This window comes from Silurus meridionalis, chromosome 10 (genome assembly GCF_014805685.1).
Source record: "Silurus meridionalis isolate SWU-2019-XX chromosome 10, ASM1480568v1, whole genome shotgun sequence".
Lineage (NCBI taxonomy): Eukaryota > Metazoa > Chordata > Actinopteri > Siluriformes > Siluridae > Silurus > Silurus meridionalis.
The window spans coordinates 17,240,048-17,252,728 of NC_060893.1; the positions used below are offsets into that span (position 1 = coordinate 17,240,048).

Sequence of the window (12,681 nt, forward strand, 5' to 3'; positions counted from 1 at the left end):
TTGTGTGAGAACCATTGTTATCTATCACTGCCTTAATCCTTTTGGGCATGGAATTCACCAGAGCTGCACAGGTTATTGCTGGGATCCTCTTCCACTTCTCCATACTGACATCATGGAGCTACTTAATGTTAGACACATGGTGCTTCTCCACCTTCCCCTTGAGGATGCCCCACAGGTGCTCAATAGGGTTCATGTCTGGATACTTGGCTACTTCATCACCTTCTTCTTTAGGCAGTTGTCATCTTAGCGGTGTGCTTGGGGTCGTTTTCATGTTGGAAAACTGCCATTTGGCCCAGTGTCTCAAGGGGGAGCATCATGTTCTGTTTCAGAATGTCACAGTTAATGTTTAATACATGTTTCCCTCGATGAACCACAGCTCCCCAGTACCAGCAGCACTCATGCAGCCCCAGACCATGATCTACCACCACCTTTGTGAGGCCTGTTCTAAGGGGAACCCGTCTTGGAAAACCTCGTATGACCCTGGCAACTGTACTGTAACTCAGTTTGAGGGTGTTACCAAGCTTCTTATTTATATATAGGTGATCCTAATGGAGGGCAACAATTTTAATTCTCAAATCCTCAGAATTCTTTGCCATGAGGTGCCATGTTGAACATCCACTGGTCAGTCTGAGAGAACTTTACTCAAAGCACCAAATTCTAACTGCTCTAAAACAAGATACACAAATTTGTATGGTCCTGTTAAGCGGACAAAAACATGAACATGATGAATAGGACATGTAGCTTTGCACATTAAATGGTTGTATATTGAGTTATTTTCAGAGGACATTAAATCTATACTATTATACAATCTGTATATCCACGTTTCATTTCTATTGAATTGTCCCTTTAGAATAGATACTAAAATGGTAACTGAAATGTGAAGGGTGTACTCACTTTTGTGAGATACTGTATATATTCCGTCACACCATTTTGCACATTTTTCCACATATTCCCTGATTTCAGACATTTGAAAGTTTTTATTTGACTTAACCTATTACCCCCATTCACCCTGACAGAGAAACCCTGCAGTATGCAAAACAAAGCAATGAACAAAGTATTTCAACTCCAAAACAGTTCCATTTCTAACATTCTGGCAGTGTGAATAAGATGGAGTGACAGAATACAGATAGTGAGGGATAAAAAGGCACCAGGATGGAAGGTGTGAGAATAGAGACGGATGAAAGGAGGTATTCGGCACACAGGTTTCACAACACGAGTGTACGCTTGGCCTGCAGGCATTTATGTATGAGACAGCAGGTGTGAGAGCTTTGAACAGGTACAGAATAAAAAACACACTTTCTCACATCAAGTCCTGTTTCCATTGGTCTTGGTCTCTGTCTCACACACACACACACACACACACACACACACACACACACACACACACACACACACACACACAAACACTTTGGGTTGTCTTCCACAAAGTCCACAGTTGGGGCACAGAAACAGACACTGGCAGAAAGCTGATTAAATATTTCTACACTTTTTCTTCTCATTTTTAGTCTGTTTGTGCTAGGGTCTGTCTGTCTGTTTTTCCTCTCTTTCTCGCACACACACACACACACACACACACACACACACACACACACACACAATGTCTTTCTACACCAGTGGTTGTTTGAACAATAAATAAAGCAAGGAATAAACAAGCTGAGCATGCTGTTGGATTAAAATAATTCATGTTTGTTGTGTGAATACTGTCCACCAACACTTCCACCCTAAAAAAAAAATTATTTCTCTTTGCAGCATTTCCAGAAGTGTTTTATTTCCCCTTTTCTTGAAGTTAGTAAAAAAAAATGCACAAAAAAACCCCAAGGTTTTTTTTTATTAATAAACCACACAGTGCAAAGTTCTGAAGCCTTTCCTGTGGAGAAAAATGCAAAGTCAAAATATTATGAATGACTGCTACAAAGCACTGACACTGGAGACTGACATGCTAAACATGCTAAACATCTCACAGATCTTCTTCACAGTAAAACATTCCCAATTACACAAGACTGTCTTATACAAGAAACATAAACTTCAAAGTTCCTGTTAATGCAGTTAGCATTGAATTATAAAGTATGCATTATTGTGACAACCCCGGACCTGTACCCATAGAGTATAGAAAACAGGCTGGGGGACCCCTTGCACCTTCCATACAGTCTGTTCGGACTCCTCCCCTTCTGGCAGTCAATATAGATTTATCAAAACAATGACTACCTGACTCCAAAATAGCATTTTCCTGGCAGCCACAAAGATTCTAAACTGAAAATAAATACTTTGTAGGCCCAGGGTTACTTGGCCAATTAAAGTTTTTATGATTATAGAAGTGAAATATTTTATAATCGTACAATCCGGCATCATCCAGAAGACGACAAGCTCACTATTCTGACTGGTTCTTTTCAAGGTTTTCTTCCACCGGTTATTTCGTTTTACTTATTGCTAGCTTGCTCTATAGAAGTACATATAGTTTTCAATTTGATACCTGGATTTGCTGCTTGGTGACAGTTTAAAAGGGTTTGGTGTATACAAATAAAAGTGAATTAAAATGTATTAATATAAACTTATGATTTGGATTAGAACAAGACTAATGTCAGAGCTGCAATTATAGTAATTTAATCATTTATTGACTGATCAGAATTGTAGTTCAATAACACTGGAGTATGTTGATGAATTATTGAGCTGAATTGAATGGAATTGAGCCGATTCATCCATGTGCCTGTTTCATGTGCAGTTTTTTTGTATATCTGCCTAATTTTACTCTCCTTTAAAGTCTGCATGACAGAAAGATAACTGCTTAAAAGTGTAGGACTTTACACACTCTATATACAGTATAGTCAATTTCACTTTTTGTTTTAATTCCACCCACATACTGAATAAATTAATCATGTGCTTGAAGATGAATAACTGAAGAGTACTCTAAATTTAAGTGCTTGAAATAGTTTTTAGTAGTAAATCTTACTCTACCATAACTCCCAGTTTGTTTCGTTAAGCGACTGCAAAAGTTGACTGGATTGTGTATTAAATACATTTCTCAGATTTAGTACTGACTTAAATGTAACGCATGTGGGAATGAATTCTACAGAGGCTGCTGATCGTAAACACCATTGATTTAATCTCGTATTTTTTATTATAAGATTAAAATTAAGCATTTGTGGGATTATTAAACCTATTTCTATTTTAAACTTGAAATAAACCTGTTGGCAGGTAGTTTTGCTTGTTTCAACATTTCTTTTTAGAAAGAAGAAACATTAATTGGCAATAAAATAAGAAAATGGCAAGAATTAGTTATAATGTCTAGAAGTAGGATTCATGATCTTTTAAATCATTTGAAAAGTGAAATGACACCGATTTCCCAAATGGCCCTAATTGTATTTGTTAATTATTATTAAACATTTATTAGATCTTCATTAGATCAGCAGATGTTGGGTTAAATATTCTGGAAATAATTTTATACAAAGAACACACACATGCATAGAATATTATATTGTACACTATATAGACAGTACTAGGACACCAAATTTTTCATCTATCTGTGGTTATTCCCAAAACTGTTAGCACACATTATCTAGAGTGCCTTTGAATGTGGTATTACATTTTCGGTTTCCTCGAACTAGGATACCCAAACCTGACATGACAATGCTCCTGTGCACAAAACCAGCTCTATAAGGATTTGGTTTACATAATTTGAAGTGAAAGATCATGAGTAACCTGCTATAAATCTTTGACCTCAACCCTATTCAACACCTTTGGTATGAATTGGAATGCAGACTGCACACCAGGCCTCCTAACTCTCCTAATTGTACTAAGGCCCTTGTACCTGAATGATCTCAGTAAGAACACTTCAAAGACTAGTGGAACACCATCCCAGAAAAGTGGAGGTTATAATATCTGAAAATGTGGACTACATGTGAAATGAGAAGCACATATGAATCTTATGTTTAGGTGTCCACGAACTTTTATCAATACAGTACATTTTCTAAATCCAATGTCATTGATATTTATACCATCCATCAGTACACCAGCTAACACTTTTTGCTTTTTTTTCCTATTCTGTTTTTCTTGACTATGTGCTTAGCAACAAGCAGATCAGAAAACAGTATTTCAATGAAGATTACAGCAAATCAGCAAAAAAAAAAACTTCAACAAATCTGTTTTGCATGGTAGCCATAACCTCATGACCTGAGAGTGAGGCGAGAACAACAAAATGCTCTCTTAATTGTCTGTCAATACAGCTCAAGTCAACCTGTCCAAATACTCGAGTAAATGTTTCTAAATGCTTCTTTTCTCTTACTACTCAATAGCTGCTACATTTTGGTGTATTGGACTGTTTTGCTTGATGCTTTGATGTGCTTTCCACTATCTTGTACCTTTTTTTATTGCACTGGGTCCCATTCTGTTGTCTAAACTGCACTTCAAACCATAGCATTATTGCTCATCTTTCTTTTTTCTTTTTATATCTCTGACTGATAACTGCATTAGATGAACTTGTCCCAAATAGCCAATAAAAGTCTGCGCTTCAGAACAGTATGGGACACGACGGCTGATGAAAGTGAAGATCAGACAGGTGAAACATAATGGAAGGCGCATTTGGCGGTGGCTTGTTTTATGATGTTGGACTTTATTGTGCTCAATCGGTACTTGGCATGTTTGATTGCTGCAGGTATTTCTCTGAGACTGTTTTCTTGATTCTTTTCGTCTCTAGGCATCCAGGCAGTTGACTGCCCGCAATGTTGTGGTGCTTTCATCTGCAGATTATTTTCTAATAGAAAAGGGGCATGCGAGTCAGGACTCTTAGCTTGCATCATTACTTGGCGACTAACCAGCTAGAGACAGGGCACTAATTTATCTTGTGCCTCTGTTAGAGATAATAAAATAATGAGATTTCTTGGCCTGACAAGGTGCATGTGTGTGTGTGTGTGTGTGTGTGTGTGCTTCCAGCTTGCAGTGATGCTGATCTAAGGAGTTTGGCCTCCAGACTGAAGGATTGGTTCGGCGTGCTGCACCTGGATGCCAATCGAGATCTGAAGACTTTGGCGAATGACAACGGTCAAGGACGTAAGCACATGCCCTTGTGTGTCTTTGTATTGTGTTGAATCACCGTGTATTTGTTGAAGACACAGGACAGGTATACTATTAATTGGCTGACAATCGTTTAAAATATTTAATCACGATTAATCGCATGATTGTCATGAGATAACTAGTGATAAATCGCAACTAAATTGCACAGTTTTATCTGTTCTAAATGTACCTTAAAATAATACTTTGTTTTTACTACACTAATAGTATCAGGTTATAAATATATAAATTTCACTCAAAATCTCCCCCTTTGTTATTAATTATTTCAAATATATTTAATTATTTTACTATATTGTTTCTATAGTTATATGTTCATTTTATTTAAGTGGTTGTTTTGATTGTTAAATATAGTACGTGGCTCATTTAAGAATTAGGTTTCGGTTGCTTTTCTTTAGTTCGTGGTAAGTGTTCAATGCTGAAATTGTCTGGGAAGGCAATGTTTAGTGATTAAAAATTATTGTCGGTGGAGTTTATCATTTTCTTTTATATATCTGAGTAAAGTAAGGACATTGTAAATAAATGTGTGGAAGATTTTAATTTCGCCTCTTATTATGTATATTTAATTTATATTGTTAATAAAAATGGTCAAACAGAAATGCACTCTGCATTAAATGTGTTTTAATAAAATTCTAAAACTCTGTCTCTCCTATAGGTTTTGACACCAGCATCCTCCCTATCTGTAAGGACTCTCTTGGTTGGATGTTCAACAAGTTGGACATGAACTACGACCTCTTGCTTGACCAGTCAGAGCTCAGTGCCATTTATCTGGACAAGTACGAGTTGTGTATGCGCCCACTCTTCAACTCATGTGACTCCTTTAAGGATGGGAAGCTTTCCAACAACGAGTGGTGCTACTGCTTTCAGAAACCAGATGGTGAGAGTGGAAGGAGGAAAGAAAGAAAGAGAAACTAATAGAAATAGACAAAGCGGGGTGATAATTTAACTTCAAGTGGGTTACATTTATAACACTAACTAAATGTATTCGAATGGATTTGCTAATGTGTGTGTGTGTGTGTGTGTGTGTGTGTGTGTGTGTGTTTGTGTGCCTCATTTTCCCAGGTCTGCCCTGTCAGAATGAAATAAATAGGATTCACACTCAAAGCCGACGGAAGTCTCTCATAGGTGGGTTCAGTCATTAAGTCTGAGATTTATTTCATGCAGAATAGTGAACAGGTTTTAATTTCCATCATCTACAAAACTCAACCAACTGTGGGCGTCTCTTTGTGTGTGTGTGTGTTGTGTGTGTGTGTGTGTGTGTGTGTGTGTATGTGTGTGTGTGTGTGTGTGTGTGTGTGTGTGTGTGTGTTCATGCATGAATTGCTTCAGAAGCCTCGCAGAAGCAAGGCTATAATTGATTTGAATCATAATGGCTTTTGGTGTGATTTACGAGCATCCACACTTGATATTTTCCTCTGTGATCAATAACGTGCGCTCTAGCTGACACCCTCACCCAAAGCTCCCGCCCCTGGTCCCATTCAGCCCAAGGGCATCAATAACCCAGCACAATCATAACTGCTTCATAACTCACGCCACAACACAGGCTGAAAAACAACTGCCTGAACGTGCATTAATATGGGCGAGTGTGTGGGAGTCACATTTTAGACAGTGAAATCCAATCAGAGTTAGTGATATCTACTGCCTAAGGCCCTGAATCTGCTGCAGTCGTGCTGCTCGGGCTCACGTACAGTGCTGGGCAAACCTGTCTTTATGGTCGCTGTCAATAAAAGCAGACGAAGGTATAAATAAATAATGATGCGCTTAGTTCAGATATAATACTGTAAAATGGCAGATTGAATTTATGTCACAATAGTGTTTTTGTAGATTGCTTAATGCTTTAATCAATAACACGTGTGGTGGTCTGGGAAAAGTCTTTACTATGTGTAGTTCTGAAAAGTACAGCTGCTCCTAAGACTGAATTAGGTTTCTCTTTTGCACATATCCCAATCATTTAGCAATATATCTTGCAAAACTGAAAAGGAAGATTCCTTTCCTTTTTGTCTAATGAGAAATTACATTTAATCATTTCATTTCATCTGAAATCCATATTCATTTTCAAAGCAACAAGAATGTGAAAAAAAAAATATTTAAATTTTAAAATAAAGTGATTTTTTTTTTTTAACAAGAAAAAGCCCATGCTTTTGAATCTTGAATTCGTAGCGCTTTCTTTTTTCCATCCCATTTGGAGTAAAACAGGAAAACATGAGAATCTTAAAGAAGAAAAAAAACTTTCATATACACAAAAAAAATAAACAGAGCTTCTGTTTGATAATGGAATGACATACCCTGATACTCAGTCTACCAAATTGGTGTAGTGAAATGCTCAGCTATGGAGGTTTTCTTGAGAGCACATTTTGGAAGGAAAGGATGGGTAGATGACAACTTTCTAAAACAACTTTCATGAACATAATTATATTGCATTCATATATAATAATTTACCTGGCCACTGCAATGTGTGTGTGTGGTGTGTGTGTGTGTGTGTGTGTGTGTGTGTGTGTGTGTACTACTAGACAGAAAACCCACTTCACCTGTGTTCTGAGCTGCAAGGCATCGCACGACGATGCCAAAAGATAAACTCTAGAGAGAAATTGTTGTGAAAGGAAGGAGGAAGACAGTGAACAATGACTTTCTTGGTAGGCTACCGTTTAGATACAAGCCGTGTAACAGACACTGTCTTTCATCAAAGCCTGTGTAAAGTTCATTAGTTTCAATGTAGGCAAAAATATCGGTGGGTGCGGGTTATATTTTAGCGCTTAATAGTCCGGAAATTACGGTATATATATATATATATATATATATATATATATATATATATATATATATATACCGTAATATATATATATATACACTCTGGCGATCAAAATTAGAGAACAATTTATAAACAATTGAACAATTGAAGGCATTTTTAAAACAAACTTTATTTTCCAGAAAACACACTGATCAAAATTAGAGAACACTTTCAGATACCTCCCAGTTATTGGTGTTAATCTGGCACCTGGTGATAATTTCCTTGATTATCTGTAAACCCCTATTTAACTGGCAGCCTAACTTCCAGTTTCACTGACTCTGCAAGATGGTGGGCCATTCTAAAGTGACTGAAAGCCTCCGGCAGCAGGTTGTCCAGATGAAGGCCAAAGGGATGACCCTATCAGCCATAGCAAGACAAGTTGGTTGTTCCAAATCTGTGATTTCAAGAATATTGAATATTTACATCACAAACTCATTTAAGTCCGCCAAGAAGGCTGGTCATCCACGGAAGACAAATACAAGAGAGGACAGGATACTGCGGAGGATCTCAATGGGCAATCGTTTCCACACTGCAGCTGGAATTGCTCACCAGTTCAGCGCTGAAGAGGGTAAGGATCTGTCCAAAGAGCAGTTGGACTGAAAGCCTACTCTGCAGTGACCAAACCTCTCATTAGCAGAAAGAATCAAAAGGCTAGAATAAGCTTTGCTGAGGAGCATGTTGTGTGGACAAAAGAGAACTGGTCCAAAGTTCACTTAAGTGATGAAAGCAAGTTTATTTTATTTGGGTCCGATGGGAAACATTATGTTCGGCGACAAACTGGAGAAAGACTAAACCCAAAGTGTGTAAAGAAGTCAGTGAAAAGTGGCAGAGGAAGTGTCATGGTTTGGGGCATGTTTTCTGCAGCAGGAGTTGGGCCTCTTATACAGCTACATGGCAGAGTGAATGCAAATGTTTACCAGAACATATAGTTCCTTCCCTGCGTTCATCACCCAATCAGCCTGCAGTGTTCATGCAGGACAACGCTCCATGTCACACAGCAAAACGGGTAAAGAAGAATGAAAACAGTGAAATAATGACATGGCCTGCCCAGAGTCCTGATCTTAACCCAATAGAGAACCTCTGGAAAATCCTTGGTGACAAAGTTATGGCCAAGAAACCCACTACAGTCACTGAACTGTGGAGGAGACTGGAAGAAGAGTGGACCAAAATTAGCAGTGTGAGAGACCAGTGCTGTCCTGTGGCCGCAGATGTGCTGAAGTCATTCAGAGCAGAGTCCTGTACACTTCCCTACTAATTGCTGACTGTTGTAAACTTCAGAAAATTTTGTTGTAATCTTTTTCCGTGCTACAGTCATTGTTTTTTTTTTTTTGGAAATGTTAATTTGTGGAAAAGGTGTTCTGGTAGCATGGTATAGATGGGACAAAATGTATATGCATGTGTGTATATATATATATATATATATATATATATATATATATATATATATATATATATATATATATATATATATATATATGTGTGTGTATGTGTATGTATGTGTGTAAAATAAAATCTCCATCCATGTTAATCTGAATAACGTTTTGGTCTCCTGTCCATACTAAAATGTTTTATCCCTCAGTTGCCTGTGAAGCCATGTGACCCATTCAACTTTAAACAAATAAAATGTTGGACAACGTTGTAATTTAGTTTTGCTATCAGATAGCTTTAAGATTAATGCTACTTTGTACAACCTTCAGACTGCCTTATTTCAAAGAAGGCCGAAAGTTCATTTGCAATTGCATCAATTCAAAGAGATGAAAAGTAAACGAATGCTTGATTGAAATAACATAGACCAAAGCATCTTACTTTACTTTTCATCTTACAACACTTTCTGATGTTTTAGTGTCTGAGCAATTTTTGGAAAATATTTGAATGTGACAATGTAGACAGATAGTGTTTTAAACTAAATTGCAGTTTTCAAATTTATTCTGATTAATGCAGACATAGTGTCAAATAGTGACGCTTTTATAGCAGGTTTTCTTTTTTTTTTTTTTTGCTATCTTATGCCAGACTGATTGCGTTTTTAAAACGGCTCTCTCAAAACATGATTTTTTGGCTTTTCTTAATCTGAGCTGTCAAAGTATTACCATAACACTTACATGTGCTTTTTAAACCTACCATTCCATATATTGTCTCCATTTGGGTCATAATAACCTCCACTACTCTGAGAAAATTTTTTAACTAGATTTTGAAACGTGGCTTTAGGAATTTACTCATTTCATCTCAATAATGTTCAGGGGGTTTGCACGTGGTTCTGTCCTGAGATCTTCTATCTTAGCCTTGACAAACCATGTCTTCATGGAGATTGCCATTTTTGCTGTTTGTTAGAATTCAGCCATCCACAAAACCACACAAACACAGAAAAGTGTGTAATAACCTCACATCTCCTCTCTGCTTCTACTTTCCTTTTTATCTCAAGGATCATACGTCCCACGATGTACCGAGGACGGCTACTTTAAAGCCACACAATGTCATGGCAGCACAGGCCAGTGTTGGTGTGTTGATAAATATGGCAATGAGATTGCAGGCTCCAGGAAACAAGGCAACCCAATCTGTGGTAGGTTTCAGCCCAATCCCATACATACATAAGTGATGACATGATTAGTGCTCCAGTGGGGTACATAAGGCAATACACATCCAGTAGCCCATCATAACATGTTTGCTGTAGATGATCCAAGATCATTATGGAATAAAGGATATCAGACATGCTTGTGTGTATGAAGGATTTTACTGTGCTTGCTTTAAGAGACTTTAGAAGACCCATAATTCAGGATGGTGTTTTTGGTCCTATCATAGTAAAAGCATATAATAGATAAATGATAGCACTCTTCCTTCTTGCTCTACCAGCTATCCATTCATCTTCCACTGTCATATCTTATCTCATATCTATCTAACAGCTGCTAACCTATTTCACCATTTCTGTGTGTGTGTGTGTGTGTGTGTGTGTGTGTGTGTGTGTGTGTGTGTGTGTGTGTGTGTGTAGAGGAGGACCAGGAGACCTCGGGGGATTTTGGCAGTGGAGGAGCAGTCATTCTTCTCGATGACCAGGAGGAGGAGGAGCCTCCACAAAACAGGCGGCGCAGACAGAAGGAGAAGCGGGGCAGGCTCCGCCCCCGTGGGGCTATTGATGACGATGAAGACGAAGAGGACGACAAAGATGATGAGATTGGCTACATATGGTAGCTCCACCCCCATCTCCCATTGGCCAACCAGGGACCCCGGTTGTAATGCACAGTTCTGAAGCCATTCCAACCCCACGATCTGGATCTGAATCTTAACCACGTCAATAACTATAACTTGCATCACCTGTATTCTGTTTCTTTTTTAATTCAATGTTTTTTGCTTGTATCACATTTTCAGTCTGTTCTAAACAATATAAATAATTAAAAACTCATAGTTGCTTTAACACATTCTGTATCTAGAAATAGCAACCATATGCTCTCATTCTTTTCTTTAATTACCGGAATCAACTTTTTGTGTTTAGTTTTTTTTCTTTCTTTGTGTCTCTCTCTCTTATTTTCATCCATAGAGCTCCTAAAGCCATTTGAGAGCTGCGGCTGTAAATATTTCTTTTTTCTCTTCAGACAGATGAGACGCTACGTCTCCCTCCATCCCAGAGTCTCTCACTGGAGCCTTCTAGAAGATGCCTACAAGTTCTTGAAGGTCTTCAAATGTGTTAGAATGTCAGTAAGTACGTAAATATATGATAGTAAAAGTGGGCGAGGATAGGGAAAGGTTTTGGTGTGTTTTACGAGGCTCTAGTGAGACCCTTGATGGGCCTATGCATGTTCCCCACTGTGGAGGTGAGAAGAAGGTGGTTTTTTTTGTTTTTTTCCCAGCTGGTGGCTAATAAAAAAAAAAGCCAATGAGCATTTTATTTTGTAATACTGCTGTTGTCTGCTGACGCTCTGCTTCGTTCTGTTGCTGGATGGTCGCCACAGTGCTACCACAGACCTCTATTAACAAATGTTTTTATTCCACTGTACAGTGTGGTGCGGTGATATCATGGTAGAGCATCTAATCAATTATCCTACAAGTACTAGTGCTGAATTTGGGTATCCCCATTAAAGAAAACCACACAGGCAGACAGAAATGGTTGACTGTTGAGATGTGATTTGTCACTTTAAAAAATAAATAAATAAATAAATAAATAATGTTTTAAATGATACTGGACTGTTTTATGTCTGGCATAGTAAATGGAAAGATTCTCCATTGTTGTTATCATTCGTTTATTGCTCCTTCTCTGTTCCCAGCTCCTCTTATTTTCCCCAAGTACATTTGAAGGTAATGGACTCAGCTACTTAACCAGGATGCTGATTGTTCTAATGGTTCTTAGTAACCACACCATACTGCACTACACTGTCCAGTGGAAAAAATAAAGTGTGTCTGTCTGTGTGTGAGTCTAAAACAAATTAGTACACAAAACATACACCATTCCCATTCGTCATTCTTGAGCGCTCTCTCATTCATATATTCATTTTATATATATATATATATATATATATATATATATATATATATATATATATATATATATAAATATATATTACATACTCATATATATATATATATATATATATATATATATATATATATATATATATATATATATATATATATATTTGGGAATGTTCCCCAAATATAGTGCATCCATGCTCAAGTATGTGACGCATCAAAATTTTCAGTCTGCCCTTCACACAAGTCCACCAAATACTCTGTCTTTCTAAAATAGAAATAATGCAAGGGGACCAAAAAAAATTAAAAAAATTTCCTTGTTCCTTCAATGTCAAGCTGGGTGCTTTTGTTAACCTGGCTGTGGCACTTTTCCCCTA

At 37.6% G+C, this 12,681-nt stretch overlaps 1 protein-coding gene across 2 annotated transcripts in view; it reads left to right on the forward strand.

Annotated features, from left to right (window-relative positions):
- spock1 (SPARC (osteonectin), cwcv and kazal like domains proteoglycan 1) overlaps positions 1-12,015 on the forward strand; it is a 227,543-nt gene extending 215,528 nt beyond the window's left edge. For both annotated transcript variants that reach the window (XM_046860133.1, XM_046860134.1), the window contains 5 exons: positions 4,927-5,043; positions 5,717-5,938; positions 6,124-6,186; positions 10,269-10,406; positions 10,833-12,015. In XM_046860133.1, coding sequence (XP_046716089.1) covers positions 4,927-5,043; positions 5,717-5,938; positions 6,124-6,186; positions 10,269-10,406; positions 10,833-11,032 — 740 coding nt within the window. In that variant the 3' untranslated portion in view covers positions 11,033-12,015. The remainder of the gene's footprint in view (positions 1-4,926; positions 5,044-5,716; positions 5,939-6,123; positions 6,187-10,268; positions 10,407-10,832) is intronic.
- The last annotated feature ends 666 nt before the right edge of the window (positions 12,016-12,681 follow it).